The sequence below is a fragment of the Lonchura striata genome, chromosome 28, assembly GCF_050655825.1.
Source record: "Lonchura striata isolate lonStrDom1 chromosome 28, ASM5065582v1, whole genome shotgun sequence".
Taxonomy (NCBI): domain Eukaryota; kingdom Metazoa; phylum Chordata; class Aves; order Passeriformes; family Estrildidae; genus Lonchura; species Lonchura striata.
Window position 1 is genome coordinate 4,791,246 of NC_140730.1, and position 22,381 is coordinate 4,813,626.

General features: G+C 42.8%; 2 protein-coding genes across 16 annotated transcripts in view; one reads left to right on the forward strand and one right to left on the reverse strand.

The window, feature by feature from the left end:
- Window positions 1-234: 234 nt before the first annotated feature.
- HAUS8 (HAUS augmin like complex subunit 8) lies at window positions 235-10,417 on the reverse strand. Of its 3 annotated transcripts, none has more exons than XM_085562512.1 (11): window positions 10,253-10,417; window positions 10,033-10,127; window positions 9,678-9,774; window positions 8,771-8,884; window positions 8,205-8,293; window positions 7,517-7,588; window positions 6,887-7,045; window positions 5,907-6,048; window positions 4,755-4,896; window positions 3,892-4,036; window positions 235-762 (listed from the first exon to the last, which is right to left on the reverse strand). In XM_085562512.1, the coding sequence occupies exons 1-10, from the start codon at window positions 10,314-10,316 to the stop codon at window positions 3,916-3,918; spliced, it is 1,095 nt and encodes a 364-aa protein (XP_085418638.1). In that variant the 5' UTR covers window positions 10,317-10,417; the 3' UTR covers window positions 235-762; window positions 3,892-3,915. The 3 variants fall into 3 exon arrangements, with proteins under 3 accessions (XP_085418638.1, XP_085418636.1, XP_021402694.2); XM_085562510.1 differs by lacking the exon at window positions 235-762 and adding an exon at window positions 3,351-3,763; XM_021547019.4 differs by lacking the exon at window positions 235-762 and having other exon boundaries at window positions 3,351-4,036.
- Window positions 10,418-11,359: 942 nt separating this feature from the next.
- The window catches only part of MYO9B (myosin IXB), a 43,544-nt gene continuing 32,522 nt past the window's right edge, over window positions 11,360-22,381 (forward strand). For 8 of the 13 annotated variants that reach the window (XM_085562496.1, XM_077788792.2, XM_085562488.1 and 5 more), the window contains exons 1-3: window positions 11,360-11,458; window positions 16,754-16,862; window positions 19,484-20,376. In XM_085562496.1, the coding sequence (XP_085418622.1) occupies window positions 19,540-20,376 (837 nt within the window). In that variant the 5' untranslated portion in view covers window positions 11,360-11,458; window positions 16,754-16,862; window positions 19,484-19,539. Of the gene's footprint in view, window positions 11,459-16,753; window positions 16,863-18,758; window positions 18,868-19,483; window positions 20,377-22,381 lie in introns of those variants that run through there. The other 5 variants (XM_085562486.1, XM_085562493.1, XM_085562490.1 and 2 more) reach the window with 2 other exon arrangements.

Below are 22,381 nucleotides of genomic sequence, written 5' to 3' on the forward strand. Positions count from 1 at the left end.
TCTGATCTTTCACAATAAAATAACATTTTAATTCCTGACAAAGTGAATGAAATATTACTAGGTAATCATTCAAATGGAGGATTTTGAATTATTTAGAAGTAAGAGCACTATGCTTATCAGAAGGGGCTGTCATTCAGATGTTTAGTCAGAAATAATTTCCCAATTCTCTTCTTAGCTCCTACAGTACCGGTGAAATACAATTTGTGTACAGTGAGACTGAACAGTAGAGCCACATCCCATATGCAAGAGATATTAAACAAAGGAATTAAGTTTTTATATCATACATGCCATCTCCAAACACACATTGTCTATATAAATGAAAAAATTAGATATCTCAAGGGGCAATCATGACATAGAAAATTTAAGATCTTCAATTAGCAGAAACTCAGATTTTGCATAAACATTACCACAGAAATATTTTAAAAGAAACTGATCAGAGGCATTTGAGCCCACTCTGCAAACCTCGTGCTTGCTGTACAGACCACACACAAATGCAGCGGAAGAAACAACCTAAAATAATTTCTGTGAGTTGAGCAGGAATGCTCACATAATCACTGGAAATGCTCTTAATTGGTGTGGCTCAGTGGTGCATTTCAGAGCTGTTAGATCTTCTGCCGCCCTGGAACTCTTTTCATGTCCTGGCAATCCCAGCCCAGCCAGCAGTTTGTTTATCATATTCACTATGAATTTCCGGATCTCCAACAAAGTGGTATTTACTCCGAGGCAGGGAAGACTGCAGTAATCCAATAAGTTCTCATTAGCCTAAAATGCAAAAACATCTGCTGGGGTCATGAGCTGCTTTGCTGTTGATGAGCAGAGGCTCAGCTCCCTTTGCTGAACAAAGAGTTGAGGATTTGGGGTGTGGGGAGGGGACAAGCGAACCTCGGGGATTTCCAGAGCTGCAGCTCCACCCCAGAGCGCCCTGGGCAGGAGGGATCCTGCCTTACCTTGACCCCGGAACCCCCATTGCAGGGAGCACAGGAATTACAGAAAAAAAATGCCTTGACTCAGCCCTCCCGAGCTGGTGGTCAGGGTTGGCACTGAGGAGAATGTGACCACAGCTCCCCCAGACACAGCAGCACCCAGGCAGGGCAAGCTGCAGGGTAAACCCAGCCTAAAAGCTTTGCCAATCTCTTCTTAAACAACCAAGAGTTTTGCAAGGGACAAATATTTCCATTTCTGAGATCCCCCTTCCTCCCAGGCTCTCACCCACCTGGCTCAATTCGCAACTGCTTCCAGTTTTTGGAGGAAGAAAAGAAATATCCTTTCCCCAAAAAAAGCACCTTAACACATAGGAATTTTAACAACTGGTCAAGAAGAACTTCTGATCTAAAAGATGAATAAATAGGTAATAGGTACTACATAAGTTCAGACAAAACAAAACTAAATCTACATTGGTAGAAGTTACAGTAGGAAGAACATTACTAACTCCACTGGGGAAAAAAAGACACACAACCCGAATAAAAAGAGCCCTTAATTTGTTTAGGATTCCAACCGATTTGGAGCATGTGACACTGTCAGAAAATAAGTGGAAAATACAAAATAAGTGGTGTCACATCTGTTTAGCTCCTGCTCCAGTGATTCTGCAGTTCTTTGTTGTTGTTTGTACAGTGTTAAATGACAGCAGCCAATTCTGTGGCTATTTCAAGGTGGAGGAGCCTTAAACACTTCTGCAAAGAGCCAAAACAGGACCACTTAGAACATTTATGGAAATCAAGAAGAAAAAGCCTCAGCTCAATCTAGTTTAAAACCCTTTCCTGGAGAGGCCGAGCTGCTTTAGCCAACACTTGTTGTACCATTTGTACAAAGAATTACACAAGTGTTCAGTTTAAAGAATGACCAGAATGCTGAAATTAATGCCTCCGATTCTTCTGAAACAATGAGTGCACATCCCCGGGCACAGAATTGTTGTGTAGCAGAGTTTGGCTTCAGCCCCAGGACTCCCCTTTGCCTCGTGGGAGGATAACGAGTGCAGCGAGTGCCGCCTGCAGCAGCGGGGCTGAACTACTGCCCCCGCAAGATTTACAGCCTTTAATTGTGCTCACAGCAAGCACCTCCCCGGGGGGAGAACCAGCAACATTCCACTGCTTTTCAGAGGGAAAATCTGCATTGCTGGCTGTTGCTTAAGTAACGTTTGGGTGTAGGTATACACATCCAATAGTATCTTAAGGGTAGAAAGTCGCTTGACTGCAAAGGATGGGTTTAATTTAAAAGTATTTCTTAAAAGAAAAATACTTTTTCAGACCATCAGTGAGGCGTATCATTAATGAATCCTAGGAAAGACATTCTGATATGCCTGTGAAGAGACATTATTATCAAGACACTACAATAATGATTTCAATTTCATCCCTCCCCTCTCTTATTTAAGACGACCCTTCCCAACTTTCAGTCTCAGAATTGACAAACGGATGATAAAGAGGTTAAAGGTGTGAGGACACACAGCTCAGCAATAATCCAAACCAGTTTCATCATGTTGGAGCCCTTCTACCTACATCTCCATCCACCAGAACTAACCAGCCCAGTTACAGCCAAGCTGACTTTGCTGGGCAAAGTTCCCCATCCAGTGGCCAAATTCATGGATGCAGCTCATGCTCCTGCCCCAGAGCTTGATGCAGCTGCACTCGTCCACACTGCTGATGTGCTGGATTGCAGCCACACAGGTGAACTGCCAGGTGCAGATCATGTGAGGAAAAACAAGTAACAGATGGATATCCTGAAGTAACACTTGTTCACAGAAAAGCTACTGTTAAAAAAATGACACTGAGATTGTATGCAAGGAGGGTCTGAATAATTTGTTTTATGGGTGTAGCACATCTACTGATCCAGTTACTCAATTTACTCCTGAGTTTTAATAAAAGGAGACAAGAATCTAGTTAGACCTTTAGTAGTGCCAGGAAGAAAGCCTTAACAGTACCTGAAGGAGTGCAAGGATAATACTCCAAGTATCCTAGGAGTAGGCCAAAAAGCCTTATAGACACAGCTTAAGTGAGAAATGTGAAAAATCATCACAGAATGAGGTTCCACAGGTTAAAAAATACAGGTTACAGCACATCTTCCAGAGCGAAACACATTCCACATAGAGAAAAGGAAAGGATGTTGAAGAAACATGCCAGATGTGGCTTGTATGTTCCTAGCACAGCACATGCATTCAGTGAACAGGTTTGTGGTTTCTTTCCCCAGTCCCAATCCTTTGCCATCAGCACTTGGGGTGCTCATGGCTCAGCACTGGCACCGCTTGGTGTGTACAAGTGCATCACTGGACTGTGCAGTATTAGCCCTAAGTAATGCCAGATGGAAACAAAAGCTGCTGTAGGAGATCAGTGAACATACTCAAACTTGAAGGCTACTGATAGAGTCGTGGAGAATAGTCTTTATTATTAAAAATAATAAAATCCTTAAAGAGGAGTCAGATCTATACAAAAGCATTTGTATTTTCAATAATTTATTTACAATGCAATTAGGCAAAAAAAAAGAAGCGAGAAGTTAACAAAACTTCTCATTTGTTAAAAGTAACCAGGCTCCTTCCAAGCAAGTGCTTTATACCCACCCAGCACATCCAGAAATAAGGGACAAATCACAGTTCCTGCAGAAGTTGTTCAGTGAGCAACCAATGCTCAGGCTGTAATTAGCACACAGGTCAGATTTGCCAGGAATAGCACTTTTTATCATTTACCTTTCAGTACTGTCAGGGTAGAAACGGATGGAAAACCTGTTGCAGAAATCCCCATTAAAAGCGAGCAGCGATGTCTCCCAGTGGGACAGCCTGCAGGACAATTATTCAATTCCTGTATCAGCCAGCTGCTGCTGGCTCCACTGAAAAACTGGGCAAGTTGTATGTCCAAACCAGAAATAAAAGGATAAGAAGTCTGCTGGCTTTGAGTTAGTACCTACCCAGTAGTAAAACAATACAGAAACTCAGTTGAAATACCAGCGTTTTACATCATCTACTCCATGATTCTCTTCACACACATATTGGTTATGCAGAGAAACTTCTTTACTGGCTTCAAACGACAGGTTCTGCACATCTGTGAAGCTCCTGGAACACATGAAGCTAAATCAGTGATTCTGAAGGACAATAACTCTGCTTTAGCCCAAAGACTACATGCCTGGACATGTGCATTTTCTCCTACTACGGCCCCACCAGAAGAAAACTAATGTAAAATGTGAATTTTCTTCTAAAAAGCAAGAACTAGGAGGAGAGATGGGGCAGTCTGCAGGAGGGGAGAGATGAGTGACTTAATGGTCTACTAATCTTCACAGATTTTAACTCTGATCTCTTCTGGGGCAATGAAGGAAAGGAAGGACATTAGTCATGCTTTACCTCTTCTTCATCCTCCGAGAGGAGAAAACCCTCCTCTGTGCTCCTTGTGCCTTCTCAAGGATGACCCGTTTGCAGGGTTGTTATTTAAGACACTTTGCAGCTCACTCTTCTGTCTCCTGGGATTCTCCACTCCTACATACCTAAACTTACCAAGTCTGTTCTTGCTCAGTGAAACTCTCAGCTGAAGTGTCAGAGAATGGCACACTGAGGTGGTTCACCTGGAGTACAAACCCAACCCCACACATCCTACTGTGACTGCAGGCAGGCCAGGGACAGAAATACAGATGAGTGCTACAAAGAGAATTACACTTAGTGCTACCAAACCCTCAGTTAACCCTCCTCCAGCCTGAGATCTGGATATATTCTGGCAAGGGCTATAGATTTTCCTCCAAATATTTAGTCAACAAGCCTTTCCATCTAATTATTGTGATACCTTTGAAGCTCTTTACTCAGTTGCTGAGACACTTCTTGAAGCTCTTTCAGTGCACCAAGTGCTTTTGCACTGTCCTCTGAGTGGTTTGGCATAACTTCTGTCAGAAGCTCCTGTGTGATCATTAATTGCTTTCCCAGTTCATCTGGAAGATAAGAAGTTAAAGGTATTATTAAAAATGAGAGTGCCACCAGTTAATACAAGATATCAACACCTGGAGTAACCCAGAGATAGGTGAACTAGATTACAAAAAAAATATTGCTCAGCTTTCACAAAAACACTGTGAAACTTTGAAAGCCAAATTATTTTTCACTGTTGAGACCAGCAGCAGGCTATTAAAATTGCTCATCAAGCTCTCTTTTGGAACATGTCAAAGATTTTTAAGAGAAATGTATGAGGAAAAAACAAGTTTTAGACACCCAGAATTCCCTGGCCAGTTTCATGTATTGCTGTTGGCATGCACCCCCTCCATGAAATTTATTCAGTCATTTCCTTCAATATTCAAAATGCAGAAATAAAATAATGCACCTATTCCTTTCTAGTCTTCTCACAAGAATTCTAAGTTCTTCAATAAATGTTTTGCATTTGTCTTAAAGTGCAAGATTAGTGTAAATTATTTAAGAATCTTGTTTTCTTGCAGACCAGCAGTTCAAAAAGGCAATCTTTTGTCCAGACTTCAATACAAAATGCATGTACTGATTTATTAAATATTCTCTGATTCAAGACAGCACACAATGATATTTAAGCTCCAGTTCTGCAAGAAACATGTGCAAGTCTGCCCAGGTGACCCTGTCCCTCAAACACAGAAACAAGAAAGATCAGAGCATTCTTAAAACTTGTTTACACAGCAGGAAAAACAAAGGGGGAGGAATGCCATGAATACAGTTAAAATACTTAGAAACCTACTAAAGAAGGTACATAAAGTCTGAGCTAACTTAAAAAGTTAATTTCGTCTCTGCTGCAAGATAAAAAAACTGTGTAGTTAAGTGGTTAAACAGAGGTAAGAATTACACACAGCACAACATGTGATAATTGCTGCAGCCAAGAGCACACAAAATTCCTCCAGTGGCAGATGCAGCAGTACCAACATGAGAAGCTTTTTTAGCATAAACTTACTATAAATTAAAGCTAATTTGATAAATCAAATTTTCATACCAAGGTAGGTTTGCTTATCTCCTTCTATGTGAATGTTCTTTATGGGCAATTCGTGTCTTGTAGCATCCAGGGAAGCTGCAAAGCTTTTGTACTGCTCTTTAAAATTTTCACAGACAGCAATGAGGGGAGACAGCACCTCTATCTGAAAGAGACACACTGAATAACACTTCTCCAAAAGCACATCTTCTGTAATTACACACCTGGCTCACTACAAAAAAAAACACATTATGATGAAATTAAATACCACTCTGAAATGCTTATTGACAGAGGAATTCACAAAGTCTGTGGTACAATAATCCTGTCAAACTGTTTATGTTTTCCTCTTACTATGGTCCTCAGTGCCAATTCCCTTGTTTCTGTAGCTCAGAGATATTGGCAACACAGCCAGCAAAGGGTTTGAAATCAGATCCTTTGTAATTAACAAGCGTGTTCTCCAAAAGCCTTGTTTAATTTTTGCAATGCATATTTGTTTAAAAGCAAAGAGATTCAATTTTGAGAATTCATTATTCAAACATTAATTATTCACTACAAGCCTGTCTTCTTAAAATTAGGCCAGAACTACTTGTGGCTAACACACACAAACAAAGCAAATAAACAACAGAAGATGTTCACTTCTCTCTAAGGGCTGGCATCTCAGCTCTAACCATAACTGGAGCTGCCCAAGTGTGGGATGTTCTGTGGTTTTGGGTACTTTCACCTCCTGGCATCATCCAGACCCTGCCCTGGCAGCCACTGCAATCTCTGTCCTTGCCCAAGAGCTCCAGCTTCTCCTTCCTGCCTGTCCACCGGGGCAACTCAACAGTGACAAAGGCACCTGCTCAGGTGCTGCAGGCCTCAACAGGAAGGATGGATTTGTTTTCTTTGAGATACATAAAACTGTGCCCCTGCAGGCCACAGAAACAGAGAAATCTCCCCTGGATAAAGGACTACTTCATAAATGAGTTTGTGTAAATATCAGAGAAACATTAATTAAATCTTACCTGTTTCTCTAATGTTTCATTGAGCTTCTGCTCTCTCTCCTCGAGCAGAATTTCACGTTTCAGTTCCCAGAGCCTCTCCTGTTCTTTCCGCTTTTCTTCACACAACATTAGCAAGTTTTCTTCTGCTTTTTCCTCCATCTTGGCAACCTTTTTTTCTGTCTATTACATCCCAAAAATATTCACAATTAAAGCAATGCTACATCTGAGCAACTAACATATTCTGAATAAAGAAATGCAAGTCTCAGACCAGACCCAAGAGTTTCAATTAATGAAGAGGAGACTGACACAGTAAGCACAGAAAATCAGAGTTAAAGACCCTCTCAAGACTCTGCTTCTTTTTGTAAAGGAAAATTCACACACAGAGCACTAAAGGAATAAAGTCACTGCCACAACCTTCAGCTCCAGACAGACTCACAGTTTTCCCAAAACTTCTGCATCCCCTAATTCCTAAGAACCAGCACTAGCTTAATGAACTGGCATTGAATCCACTGTAAGAGCTGTCATAGCATGTCTTAGGGTTTTACAAATGATATACAATCACAAAAATGTAACTTTTATAGGTCAGGAAGCATTTAAGAAATTAAACACTATGAAGTTCTATCTGATACACCAAATACTTGACCAACTCACCTTTAGTCTTAGGAAAGTTAAAAGTAGTGTCTCAGATTCCAGCTCTTCTATCAGATCACAAGAATCAGTTTCCTTCAGAAGAGAAAGGAATATTTTACATCAAGTTTGGTATTTAAACAATTGTTTTTTCAGTAGTCAAATTAATTAACAATAGTCCAATTCATGCCTGGAACCATCACTGCACCAACAGGCAGCTCAATGAGAGAAGTTTGTTTTTTAAACACTAACATTAATTAAATACATCTCTTTGTTCCACAACCTTTTATAATATTTTCAGCAGATTTTCATATTTCTGGTAGAGAATTTGTAGTTCCAGTGCTACACTGAATGAGATCCCCAAATAAGGCACTTCATATTATATTGAATCAGTTTGTTCTCAGAATAAAAATGCCAGGAAATACTTAAAGATAATGTGATATAATTAAAGAGTATGGGCAGGAATGCAAGAAGAATCCACCTAAGGAGATGCAACAATTGGAACAGATTCTTTACAAGTAATGGAAGGAAAGCTCTGATCAGCGTCCAGGTATCTGATCAACACACCAAACACTGCCAGCAGTACAACTGACTTCTGCAAGGAGGCTTTACATCCTCCCAGGACCTCAAGTTGTAATTCAGATTAAAGATAAACAGAAAAAATCTTCATTTCAAAATAAATATCCTTACCAATGTAAGTGGTAAGACTCACATTATCAGTATTTCCATTTATTTGCTTCGTCTCTGAATCTTCTTCTGAAGTAGATTCTGAATAAGAACTCTTCTTGGGGTCACTTCTATCTGTATCACAACAACAAAGTTAGTGTGCTCTTCTGTGGAGGTCTATAGGGTGAGTCAATAGACCACCAGGTTCTTTAAAGGCAGAGATAATTTCAAAATTATTATGTGTACCAGTGAGAAAGATCTGTGCTGTGTTTCTGGCTCTGATATGCTCATGAGCAGATATGGATCATGTGAGCATTTAGCTTTAAGTGACAAACAAATGTGATCCACTTTTCAGAAGGGCTGACACCCACCTGTTATAGGAACAAAGACTACAGAGTACTTTAATTTTTTTACTTTAAACAAAAACAGAGCACCCAAAAGATATTAGAAATCAAGAGGTTAATTTAAACTCCAAAGGTCTTAGTACCTCTGCTTAAAATCCTTTTGTGAATATGCAAGAATACAACAATTTCTTATCCCCAAGTTTCAGCACATACATTAAAAAAAAAGAACAAAAAAAACCTCAGAAATTGTGTATGAATGGAAATTTACCATTAATATCAGAAATATCAAGGTCTGGTAGCTTCATTTTCCCTTCATCTAATAGAGTAGACTGCAAGTCACCCTTCTCAAAACCACCCTGATTCAGCGAGCTGAGGTCAACACCTGTAGAAAGAAGCTGTTAGCAGACTAGAAGAATTGGAACTAGAAGCATTAGGTTCAGCACAAATTCACAGTTCCAGGTGTAGAGGCCCAGGGAAGCTGATCTGGTTACATCCCCCCCCACACTCTACTATGACCTGAGAAATGCTCTTTAGGCCTCAGCCTTGATGAACTGCACCTGGACAAGCCCCTCCTGAGCTGATCAGAAACACTCTCTCTTCCCAGCAATGTCTAATGAGCACCTGTTTTCTAATGAACTGCCTTAAAAACTTATTTTTCTTGAACCTCCAAAGAAAGTTACCAAATGGAATTGTGGCCAGAATGGAAAAAGCCCACTCTCTGTTGACCCCTCTGAGGTCCCAATTCACTGAAAACAAGGGAATAATTTGTCTCAATAACTGGATATCTGTGGAGACAACCAAGGACTATCAGTAATACCAGACAGGAACCATTGCTACTAACAAAAAAAAAAAAAAAAAAGGATGGTTTTAAATAGAGATTTTCAGTCACTCACATTTGGTTTAACAGAAAGATGAAACAAAAAAAGCAGAGTAATGGTGAGGGTATAGGAAAAGAACTGTTCAAAACCTTGTGCAGAAGGCAGGAAAGACTCACTCAATTCCACAGCCAGGACCTAATTTATCTTAATCCCACATCAAGTTTCTTAATTTCCTTTGCATACAAATAATAACTGCCAGTGATGCAAGTAATACAAAATATCAATATCTTAGAGTTGTTAAGAGTTTCACTGGCTGGAAATACAGAAGAATAGCTTTTAAACACTGGGAAAACTTACTAGCAGAAATTTCATGTTTCTGAGAGACAACTGATCTTGCTTTAGTACTAGAACATGGCAGAGAACCACTTGATGAAGAGGAACTTGATGAAATATCCTGAAAATAAAGAAAACAGCTAAGACAGAGCACAACCAGCAATATCCTACCTTCAGCTTAAATGCTGACAATACACAACTAAATCCCAGGGCACCTCGCTGCTTTGCAAGTCACCCGAGTACAGTTCCAAGCTCGCACCTGGCAACACACCATCACTCCCTCATAACCCCAGCAGAGATGGTTTTCCCCTGGTTTTTGGGGTTTTTTTTGTATTTTTTTTTTTGTCTCGCTACCACACGTCCAAGCCGCCCCTCACACCTTTTCTGCCTTTCGCTGAGCGACGCCTGAGCTCGACACCTTCTTGCTGTGTTTCTTATTGAACTGCAGGTAGCGAGACGGCACGACCCTGCCTCCTGAAAGAGAGCAAAGAGAGCTCAGCCGGGCCCACCGCGAGGCTTCCCGCCTCAGGTCGGCTCCCCCCTCAGCCGGGCCGGGCTCCCGCCTCAGCCAGCACGGCCCCGCCCTCACCCCACGCTACCTTTCCGCTTAGCTTTCAGCGTTTGTCCGGGCGCCGCCGCCGCGCCGCTGCCCTCCGAGGACATGGTGCGAGGCAGCGGCGGGCGGTGAGGGCGCGGGCAGGGGTCGCTGCCCTCAGCCGCGAGCCGCCCCGGCCGCCATCCCGCTTGAACCACCGCGCAGGCGCGCTGAGGAGCGCTGAGGGGACGGCAGCGCGCCCCCTGGCGGCGCGGAGGAATGGAACGAGCCCTAGACCCGCCGGGGGCTGCGCTGCTTTTAAAGAAAGAGGTATTTATTTAAATCGCTTTAAGTAATGCGATAAAGGAGGGTCTGGCTACTCCTGCAGCACGGCTGGACCTAAAAGTGCGCCTTGCCTCAGGCCTTCGGTGGGAGGTAGCTTTAGCTGGTGAAGTCTGTTCTCTACTGGAGAGAAACCAGCAGAGGCCACAAAGATGATGAGTCTGGAGCATCTCTGTGTTGAGGAGACTGTGGGAGCTGAGCCTGGTTAGTCCAGAGAAGAAAGGGCTGAGAGAGGATTCCCTCAATCCTATATAAATATAAAAATATCTCCAAGAGGTATCCAGAGGATGGTGCCACTGCTCACTGGTGCCCAGTGACAGGACAAGGAGTAATGGGTATAAACTGAAATACAACACAAATCTCTCAACGTGAGGAAGAACTTCTTTACGCTGAGGGTGGCCGAGGACTGGAACAGCAGCTCAGGGAGGCTGCGGAGTCTCCCTCTCTGGGGGGACGCGTTCCTGTGTCATCTGCTTCAGGCGACCCTGGGTGATCTCCAGATGTCCCTTCCAACCCAAACAATCCTGTGATGCTGTGAACCACTGCGCCGCAGTGCTCTGACACATCCACCACCAGGCACACCACAACCCCCGCAGCGGCGGGCGGGGACGCTCCCGGCCCAGCAGAACTCTGGGTTTCTTTGCTTTTGACAAGAATCCACCCCCGCTGCCTCATACAGGCATACAGACAGACAGACAGCACCAACACCCGCCGCGGTGCGGGGGCGAGAGGCGGGCTCGGGGCTCGAACCCGGGTCCTCCCGCCGCACCCCCGGCACTCTCCCGGGCCGCGCTGCCGCGGGGCCGCGCATGCGCAGGGCGAGCGCGGCGCTGAATGGGCGCGCCCCGGCCCCCCCACCCGGAAGTGGCGCGCGCGGGGGCCTGTGGCGGCGGCGGGGCCGGGCGGCCGCGCTTCGACACCGGCGCAGGTAACGGGCCCCGCGCTCCTCGTTCCCCTGCTCCTCACCCCTCCCGCTCCTTCGCCACGGGCTACCCAGCCCTCTGCTGGCCGTGCCTCGCAGCCACCGGGTCTCGCACAGAACGCTGTGGGCGGCCGGGGTAGCTCTGAGGGGGTGTCGGCTTTGAGGGGACCTGTGAGGGTCGGTGCCCCGGTGCAGGTGTGAGGGAGGTGGGAGGGTCGGCTCTGAGGGGATCTGTGAAGGAGGTGGGAGGGTCGGCTCTGAGGGGATCTGTGAAGGAGGTGGGAGGGTCGGCTCTGAGGGGATCTGTGAGGGAGGTGGGAGGGTCGGCTCTGTCTGGCGGTCAGCTCCAGGCTGCGGCAGCCGCCCTCAGGAGCCCGGGGCCGGAGCGGTTCCCCGGGACGCCCTGAGGAGCTCGGGGGTGCTCGGGGCCGGGGGCCGTGCCCGGCTCCGGGGCTGTGCTGAGTGACTTTGTGCCAGCTGTGCCCGAGGAGCTGGCGGTGCCCAGGGGAAGGGAAGTGTGTGACTCCCGGCTGTGCCTCCCGTCTCTCGGGCAGAGCCTGCCCGCTGAGCGCGGCACGGTGTCGCTTCCAGCTCCTGGTTTTTTCCGTCCCCTGCTTGTGATTTTTCAGCTACACAGTGTTCTGTGATGTCTCCGACTCTCGGTATGAGCAGCCTGTAATCTTTCACACAGATATCGCACGATCTTTCAAAAAATTCGATAAAACTCTCACGGTTCTATGGTTTCTTTGTGTTATTTTTGAGCAACTCTTGACAGTTGGTGCTGCTGCTGTGCTGGGATCGTGTTTTATCGTGATGACTGTCATTGCCCAATTGAATCCTCTTGCTGTGTGGATGTCGATAGTGCTCTGTCTTTTTGGCAAGCTCAGTTTTGCAATCTCTGGGAAGTAAAACTTTTGCAAGCTAGGAACATACTTTGTTACATGTTTCTAGACTAAAAGTATCAGACTACTATCCTGACTCATGACAATTCTGGCCATCGGTCTGATACAGGTATGTGTGATCCTGGTGGAAGATGAATTCCCAGTATCATTTTAGCTTTGTTTTCTGTTACTCTGTAAGCATTTTGGCAAAGTTCTTGCCCAGCTTTATTTGTAATTCGCGTTTGTGTAAAGCGAGAAGCACTTTGGATGCAAACGAGTTCAGCATTCTTTGATTTCACCTTCTGGAAAAGGGTGGCAGTGGAGCGAAGGGCTGGAGATGATCTCAAGCTGCTGGCAGATGCAATTAGCCTTTCAAAGATGTCATCAGCATCCTCCCACGGTGCTCCTAGAGGTGGATTGGTATCGGTACATCTGTCAGGCTGTTTGCAAATAAGTTTGTCATGGGTAATTAGGAGCTCTTTGATTTCAGGCCTGTTAGCTGGAATCCAGGGCTGAAGAACTTGCCCTAAAGTAACAGCGTGGGGTAACCTTGCATTCCAGTTTAGGATGTTGGTGTCACGCCCACAAGTTTTAGTGAGCCCTGGGTGTCTTTAACTCAGGATCTTGTCAGGAACAAATCCATTTAATGTAGGGGAAGCAGCTTGGGGAGCATTTAATGCATATTTATATTAGCTCCAAGACCCATTGTGGTTTTTTGTAGAAAATCTTTCATCCTGGGGGTCTTTTTGTCTTTGCACTGCTATGGGGTTTTCTGCCTGCCCTACATCTGAAGTCCAGTAACATTGTGCTTTTCAGGATGATGCATCTGGGGCCAGTTCCTCAATCTTTAATCCTTAATCATTCACATAAAACTTGGGAGTTACTGCAGTAATGCAAAGTGTTTTGTGTAATTGGACAGTTTGGGGCTTTTTTTTTTTTTTTTTTTTTTCTTTTTTTGTCACTGTGCTTGAACATTTGTCTCAACAAAAAGCTTTTTCACAAGTTGAATGTTGCAGCTCTGCAGTGACAGCTGCTTGCACAAACTGTCCATTCCCAGTGGGAGGATTCCCAGCTCTGGGCTTTTCTGTGCAACCCAAAACGCCCGTGGAACTGAATAATTTAGGAAGAGTAAATGCAGCTGATGAAAGATTTAAACAAGGTTCACCTAGAAAGGAATGCTCTGTGCAGACAGTTTCTGACCCATAGTGATTCAAACATTAGACCTTTTGAATAATCCTGTACATGAATAACATGTTTGACTCACATGCACACTGAGACTAAATATGGCCTTTTCCTCAGCTACACGGTCAAAGGGCAGGATTTGCATATCCTAGGCTTTTAAAAGGGAAGAATTCCTAAAAAATGCAACAGTATGGCTATCTCAGTGGTCAAGGAAAAGAGTGAAAGACTCTGATTCAGCAAAATGTTTTGGCTCAGTGTTTTTTTGTGAATTTGAAGGCTGAAGGTGTTTATCACATTTCTAAGAAACAAGGCCTGTTTATGCTAATATCAAGGAGAAGTAAAGCCTGAGATGCTGATAAGGGTTTATTTTTCTAATAGGAAGGATAGGAATGTCTTTATTTCCCAAAATGAAAATTCAAATGTTTTGTCTGTAGAATATTGTGTTTTCTTGGTGTATCAAGTGACTTAAGCGTGGCTTGTGGAGTTGCTTTTATCAAGGCTTTATTGTGTTGTGTGTCTCTAATTACCAAATGAAACTCAATGCAGATTCCAGAAAAATCTGCCCTTTCTATAAAGACCATTGATACTAAAGAATAAAAGTGTTTTTAAAGCTATTTTTGACATGTGTACATTCTGTTCACACAGAAGTTCAGCCTAAAGTTTCTTCAAAAAATTTCTCATCAGTGTAAATGCAACATTAGAACAGTGAAACTTTTATTTCCTTTGTTGACAGCTGTAGTGCTGTTAAGGAAAAAAATTAAGAAAACTACAAAAGGTGATAGAATGACCCCCAAAGTTCTTTTGGCTTGCATTCTTTACCTCTGAGTCTTTCAGTTGTTTTGCCTTGATTCCTCAGCTGGGCCATATTTTCTGAATCATAGTCTTGTGTGCATCTGTAACTGTGTGACATCACAGTTTTATAAGCTAATAATATCGAAGATCCCTGTAAAGCCAGATAAGATGTCTGTGTTTTGAGGTGAGATTGTGCATTTGAGTCATTCAGAGGAAGTGGAAGCTGCATCAGGGCTGGTTTAGGGTGGGGATTGGGATCAGGCTGCCAGGAGCAGGTAACTGAGAAGGAACTGCTTGTAACAAAAGTGATTTCTTTGACTTTTTCCTGTGTTACACTGCATTGCAGCCCAGCTTCTCCTTTGTCAGACACTCTGGGGCAGTAACTTCCCCGTAGGGTGGATTGCAAAGAGTAGTAACAAATGTGTTGTAATTTTTGTGTGGTCCATTCAGAACTCCTCCTTTTGGAGCAGAAAATCCAAGAGCTTTTAAAGAAAAGCAAGGATCTAAAGTTGTTTAGTCCAGCTGAATTTTTTATAACCAAGGAAAACATTGAAGTGTGACTAGAACCTGAAGTGATTTTCAAGTAATCTACAAATGCCTGGAATACTGAAAAAAAATTAAAATAAATTATGCACAATTAACAGTGCCTGTCCTTATGACATGAGGTAGGACAAGGTTCTTTACCTTACCTGTTAATTGCACAGTTAATTGTGGAAATTTTAAAGTGTCTCTGTAGCCTGATTTGCTGGAAATTCCTTGCTTTGGAAATCAAGGTTGGTAATTGCTGAATATTTTTGAAATTGCTAAATGTTTTCAATTTGACCAGACAGATTGGTCTCTTTTGGGGGTGGCCACTGGCAGTTCTGGTGTTTAAGAATATCAGGGAGCAAGTACCTGTGGTTCATTTCCACTTTTGGTGAGCAATGGGAAAAGCTGGAATCTTCCCCTTTGAGGAATGCAGCAGTGGAAATGCAACGTGAAAATGTGATGAACTGAAATGTTATACAGTTCATCCTCAACAATTTTGCTGTAATGGTAGTTTTCCCTTTTTAGCTTCACCATGATTCATTGACTAAATATGTGGCTTCAAATTGTAGCCTTATTTAAACTAAAGAGAAACCCTGCACTGATTGAGGCAAAACTCTCTGCTGGAGTTCCACTCTGTTATCAAGTAGACACTGTTGGCTTTAATGCGTATTAAAAATTAATTGGTTTAATGTAGTCTAGAAAACCCTTACCAAATACCATCAAAATTACCATCTAGAATTGGAATGTTTTGGTTTTGTTACTAAAATTGTCTGAGCAAAAAGTAAAGTTACAGATTTTTTTCCTCTTCTGTATATTGAGGAAGGATTTCTTATAAGAAAAGGTATTGAAAGAACTTGAGGTAACTGCAGAATTTCCACCTCCAGAGAGAACCCAGCAGTGGTGGCCTGCAGGGTTTGCCCGCTGACATGTATGGTTTCAGTATTACCTTCTTTCTTGAATTTTTCTTTTTACTTCCACTATTCTCTCCACCTGAATTCAGGCTTGTGCTTCCATGATGAGCCAAATCACACTGAATAAATATTTCAGTTGCTTAAAATTGTCTAAATAATTTGAGATCACAAAATGAGAAGGAATCATTGCAATCATCTCTTCAGACTGCTCTTGACATAAACAAGAGGGTGGTATCTAATTTAACTCTTCTCATTAATTTGGTTACTGGGGACTGGCTGATTTTCTAAAAAGAGGTTTGGCAAGCAGGCCTCATTGGTGTCAGTTAAGTTTTTGCAGTGCAGTTTAACCTTCTGCTGATGCTTTTGGCTTATGTTTGCCTGAGGTTGTTGAGCTGTGAGTTCCAGCCTGTGCCCTGTGTTGTTGCTTTATCCTCTAGCCTGGTGATTGTTCCCAACTGCAGGTCCTGTGCAAGGACTGCCCCTGATAACAGTGTCCTCTGTGTGCTCCTCACAGACAAAGCTTGCAGAGTGTTTGGCTGTAAGGGGGGAGTTTTTTAACAAATTTAGGTTTGTTCTTGTTGTTGGTGCCCTTAGCCCCTTAATTGAAATTTGGATTTATTGTAGATGCTATGTTGGTCATGTATCTTCTGAGTAAAAGCGTGATATGGCTGCCTAACAAAATATTAATTTATGTTTATCTGGAGATTGCATTCACTGTCATGCTTGTGGTGCTATGGTAGAATACCATGTTCAAATAATTCCTTGCTATGCTTTCAAACCTATTTCAGGATAGCTCCCCTTCCATCCCTCTGATATAGATTGGTTCTTGGATGAAGTTTTATATATCTGTAAACTCAGCAAAACTTTGTTAAGCAGTTGTTTTCTTGCTCCTATATTACTGAACTATATAACAATATAATTGATTTAACTTCTTGCTCACTTGCTGCCTTCTCAATCTCTCTATGATATGTTCTTTATCAGTAACTTTTTTTTTTTTTTTTTTTTAGAACCATCATGAAAATGTTTACTTTGATGCCAGGAACCCAAATTCACTAGGTGCTCATCCTCCAATTGCTTGAAGATACCTGTCCTTAGTTGAATACTGGGACTCGTTAGGTAACCAATTTGTAATCTGTCTAGTGAATCTGTCTGGGTTTATGTTCTAATTTGTAGCTTGAAAAATTGTTTAGTGGGAAGCCAGAGGTCTGTCTCTTTCAGAGCAGTATTGTCATCAAATACATTTGATATCCTTTCTAAGAAAATCACAAGTAATAGGAGACCAGCAGGTTTTCCTCAAACCTCTGACATATCTGGACATTTTCAGACAGAAAAACTGAGTTTTCCAGTTGTACACGCTTAAGTAGTGTGGCTCTAATGGCTCAGGTTTGTCACTACTGGTTCTAATGGCCTTGGGTTTGTCACTTGTAGAGAAGTGGCATCAGCACTCTGATTTACCCTTTGGGAAGTGTGAGCTAGGATCTTGAGCAATGTCCCAAATTTTGGTGGCTGACATAGGACAAGGTTAGGAAATGTGTGTTAGTAAAGTCACAGGTCAGCGCTGAGGTTCAGCTCTTCTGTGTTGGCAAAAAGCTGGTGCAACATTTTTTAGAGAGCTGTTTTGGCCAAAATGCTTACTGAGGGGACTTCCTCTAACTCAGCAGACTGTGTGTCTGAAACTAATTGCTTGGGGGGTGAAAAAAGGAAGTCTGCAAAAGGCTGTGTCCCTCAAACTGGCTGAGTAGCTGCAGAGGAAAATGGTTGCTGTTCTGTTTTTCTGCCTGTGCTCAGGTGGGTCTTCCCCATGAGCAGCAGTCTGTTGCACATTTTACTTCGTGTCAAGGTTTGAGCTTTTATATATTAAGAGTGCTTAACTCTTGCTTAATTACTTCAAAGGTGCTTCAGACTTCTTTACTGGTCAGTGGTAATTACAGGAAATGGAGAGGGCATTTGGAGCTCACTGCTGCAGCCTTTTGTATGGCCTGGTTCTTGGAACCAGCCCTCCTTAATGAACAGAGAATAACATTTAATTGGGAAAAACATTTTTGGGTGGATCATACAGTTTGATCAGAGATGTATTGTGGTTTGTCTTGCCATCTGTGGCTTATTCAGCCTTCCTTTTGATGAGTAGCCACTACAGATGATCCAGCGTGTGTGGCAGTGTCTGCTGTAAGCTGTCTGCACAGTCCCTGGAAGCACAGCTCCCTCCTCAGAGGCTGTTCATAAGCCACAGCTATGTCACATGTTTTGGGAAGTGATTCATTACTTGCGTTGGAAGTGGCAGCTAAAAGCCTCCCAACTCTACTGATTTTAATTTGAAATGATTACTCTCTGTGGCCTTGTGCAAGTTCCTGTGCAGTTCTTTAGTGGCAAAAAGTAACTTCTTTGGCATTTCTCTGCCTCTTTCCTCTTTTTTTTTCAAATGTATTTGGCATGTCAGTGTATAATTAGAACACTTTGTTCTTGAAGCAAAAATTGAACTGCTATTCTCAGTGTGAAGTTTTACAGACTGCTAAAACAAAGGGGTACTTCATTATCCTTCTCCTTTAGTATCCCTTGATAAGCAAAGGAACTGTGGAGCTAAAGCAGCATGGGCAAATTTAGTCCTGGCAACCTGGGGGCACCAAACTGCAGATGAGAGGAAAATCACTGGTGAAGGCACAGATGGTAGCAGAGTCTAGAGACTTTTAACTTGGCAGTGAGGAAGAGGTGGCTTCTGAGGTTGTTGATAGGCTGGAGTTACATGTCTGGCCTGCACCAAGGCTGAAGGGAGGAAAAAGCCATCCTGATGAATGATTTTTGGAGATGTGTGAATGAGGCTCCTGAACCCAGTGAGGAAGGAGTTGATGGCACAAAGGCTTGCGAATGAATTGGGTTATTTAGGATCTTGTTTACTGCTGAAAAGTAGTTGCAATAAGACTTAACTTTACTTTGTTGCCTAAAATGGAAGATAAAAGTCATGTTCAGCCCCTCTGTAGCAAGGGTGTGGTTCACTCAAGTGGAGTGAGCAGTCTTTTGGCTGTGTAAATGACCTGTGTTGAGAAGATCCCTGTGGTGTGTTAGAGGGAGCTGACACTGTCTGCTCCAGGCAGCCGGGGGCTCTGCTTCCTGAAAGCTCAGTGGGGTAGGTGCTGTACCTGTCTCGTACTTCTCATGGAAAGAGCTCAGTTAGGGAAAATAAGGGGGGAAAAAAAGCGGGTCTCAGTGTCAGAACCATTTTCCTCCCTGTGTCTGTGTGCACTGATGTCTCTGCCATAGCTCATGGCTGCTCTAAACCATCACTGCTGAATTAAGAAGTGATCAAATACTGTTTCTGCCTCAAGCTGCTGGTGCAGCTTTAAGGAAGAGTTTCTGTGGGGGAGTGGATAAATGTTTATGTGGATCAGGTCAAGGAGAGTATCTGGGCTAAAACTGAGAAACAAGGAAGTTTTAGTTTAGACATTGATCCTGCTTTGTTTTGCACTGGCTGTATGAATTCTTGAGTGCCATGACAGGGAGGAAGGAGTGGCATGGGAACAGAAGGAACAGTGAAAGGAATCTGGGTGCTGTGGCAGCTTTCCATTCTATAGGGTATCCCAAACAGGCTGTTAGAAGTACTATCACTGATAGTAAGTTATTAAAGAACAAATGCACTATATAATAACTGTATTCTCATCCTGCAGAAAATAACACCTTGCCCTAATACCTGTTGTACACACTTCTTAACACCTGATTTTTTTCATTTTTCTTTTTTTTTTCAGACAATGGGCACTGCATATTAAGCAGGGTGGAAGACTGAAGCCCATCTGGGGACAGAATGAGTTTAAAAGATGCTGACAGTGCAGTTTGCCAGGCAAAGGCAGCCTATAATCTTCATATTTACCCCCAGCTCTCAACTGAAAGTGCTCCCTGCTGCAAAGTGACAGCAACCAAGGACAGTACATCATCAGATGTCATCAAGGATGTGATTAACATCTTAAACTTGGATGTCTCCAAACATTATGTGCTTGTGGAGGTGAAAGAATCAGGTGGAGAAGAATGGGTACTTGACATAAACGATTCTCCTGTGCACAGGGTTTTGCTTTGGCCTCGCCGTGCTCAGGATGAGCACCCGCAGAAGGATGGGTACTACTTCCTGCTGCAGGAAAGGAACACTGATGGCACCATCAAGTACGTGCAAATGCAGCTGCTCTCCAAGGAGACAGATGCCCGGCGCTTGGTGGAGAGGGGTTTTCTGCCCTGGCACCATGAGGACTTTGATGACCTTTGCAATCTGCCCAACCTGACGGAGAAAACGCTCCTGGAGAATCTCAAGTGCCGCTTCCTGAAGCACAGAATCTACACTTACGCAGGAAGTATCCTGATTGCAATTAACCCCTTCAAGTTCCTGCCCATTTATAACCCCAAGTATGTCAAGATGTATGAGAACCATCAGCTTGGGAAGCTGGAGCCTCATATTTTTGCCATTGCTGATGTGGCCTATCACACAATGCTTAAAAAACATGTTAATCAGTGCATCGTTATATCAGGTGAAAGTGGGTCTGGGAAAACCCAAAGCACAAACTTCTTAATTCACTGCCTCACGGCACTGAGCCAGAAAGGGTACGCCAGTGGTGTGGAGAGAACCATTCTGGGAGCTGGACCAGTGCTGGAGGTAAATTCATGCTCAAGTTGCCTTCTGTGCAAACTGTTTTTTAAAAACTTCAAATAACTGCTGCTGAATGCTACTTCTGAGTTACCTACTTGGTTTAGGCTTCAAATGTCACTGGTTTAGGCTTATCACTTGGTGTAGGTTTAAATGTCACTGGGCTGCAGTGGTGCTTGGCAGTGTTATCCAATTGCTTCTATTTGATTTTCCTCATTATGTTCAGTTGACTTCCTGTTGCTTGTAATTTGTATATGACTTAACTTTGCACCACTAAACACCAATCATCTGGGGCAGAGGTTACCTGTGTTTTCCATCTGAAAGTTTTGATGGCATTTGAATCAAATCATAAGCAAATTTTTCATACGTATTGTTCCACTGAAACATCAACTGCTTGGTGTGATTCTGCCTTTGTGTGTGAGCTCACTTTTTGCTGAACGCACTTTTTGAGAGGGTTATTTCTACAGCTGTTTATGGAAGAGAGCCACATTTTTAGTTGGGGAGAAAGTTGGAGTCTGTTTTGGCTTTTAATTATTACAGCATTTCCAACAGAAAGCAAAATTAAACATGTGAGAAGGAGAGGATACAGCTGTCCCTGTATTAGGTAATGTCAGGATAAACTTAAACTGATCTTTAGGCCTTTTACTCTCTTAGAGGAATAACTCCAGAAAAGTGGATGGATGTAATGCTCACCCATAGCAAAATCTTCAACAGCAAAGAGCTTCAACACCATAATTGTAATTTTTAGGTTTCGTTTCAAATGTAGTAACTCCTTCAGAAAAAAAAAGTTTAAAAGGTCTTCTGTAAAGAATGAGGAATTATACGCAAGTTCTTTTTTGTGTTGCTTTCAGCTGCTTGAAAGAAGAAGTAAAATTGAGACTTTTTGGTTGCTGGAGTTCAAGTTCGCAGTTCTAAACAGAAAACAGGAAGGGGTCACAGTGGAAAGCCCTGTTTGATCAGCTGATCTCTCTGCCTTTGATAAATTTAAGTCTTTCATATCCTTGTCTACAGACCTGGTACAGCTGTGTCAAACCAGGCAGAGATTTAAGGTTCTGTGTGCCTGTTTGTCTGCTGAGTGACAAATGCACATACTCCTGGGCTCAGCACTAAAATTCATAAAGTTTTTGGAGTCACAGGCTGTTGTGTAAAGCTGGGTATGTGTGTTTTTCTATGCTAAGACTGGTTGTGTTAAGTATCACAATTTCTTCAGACTTCCACTGAGCATTTAATACTTTTCATGAGAAAATAGTCTTTCAGAATTGATGTTCATGTAAATTCAGTGTGCATCTAAGAGGCAGGCTTAGAACATAAGAGGTAAAATCCAGTTCTCCTGTTTTGATGCATGAGGGTTGATTCAGCTGACAATGAAGCTTCCATGTTTCCCAATTTCAATCACTAAGCATAATTTTTAAAAAAGTCAACTCTTGGTCCTGCGGAGGGATGCGCAGAAAGCTTACATTGCTTTGTGGAACAGACTCCTCTTAGAGCTGGTCACTTCTTAAATCCATTGTGCTGACTCATTTTGGATTTTTACTGAAGGGAACTAAAGTGCTACAAGGGAGTTTTACTTAAGTGGTTGTTTCTGGGGATTTTTTGCACAAACAATTTTAGTATGCCTAGACTATTTGAGAACGCTCTGTTTAACTGTTTTATTCTGAATCTTCATCAAAGTTGAAAATATATTTTTGACTAAAAACTTCCATGATGTAGAAGTGGGTTGCATTCCCGGTCAGAACTTCCTCATTTTAGTTATCTCTTCTTTTTCTGCTACCTAAGTAAAATGAGGCTGTTTGTAGGCTGACCTTTTGTAAAAGTTCAGGGGGTTAAAGCTGCTGTTTCTAGCACAGAGGGGTGAGTACAATTAGGGTGTTATGGAGGTGGATTTGTGATTTTATCTTTTCATGCTTAGGGAACAGAAACATTTCTTACTGAATCTTGTTTCTTAGTTAGCTGATTAATCTGAGTTAAAATCTTTGAACAGTTTACAGATAAATGATATTTAATGTTTTTGCTC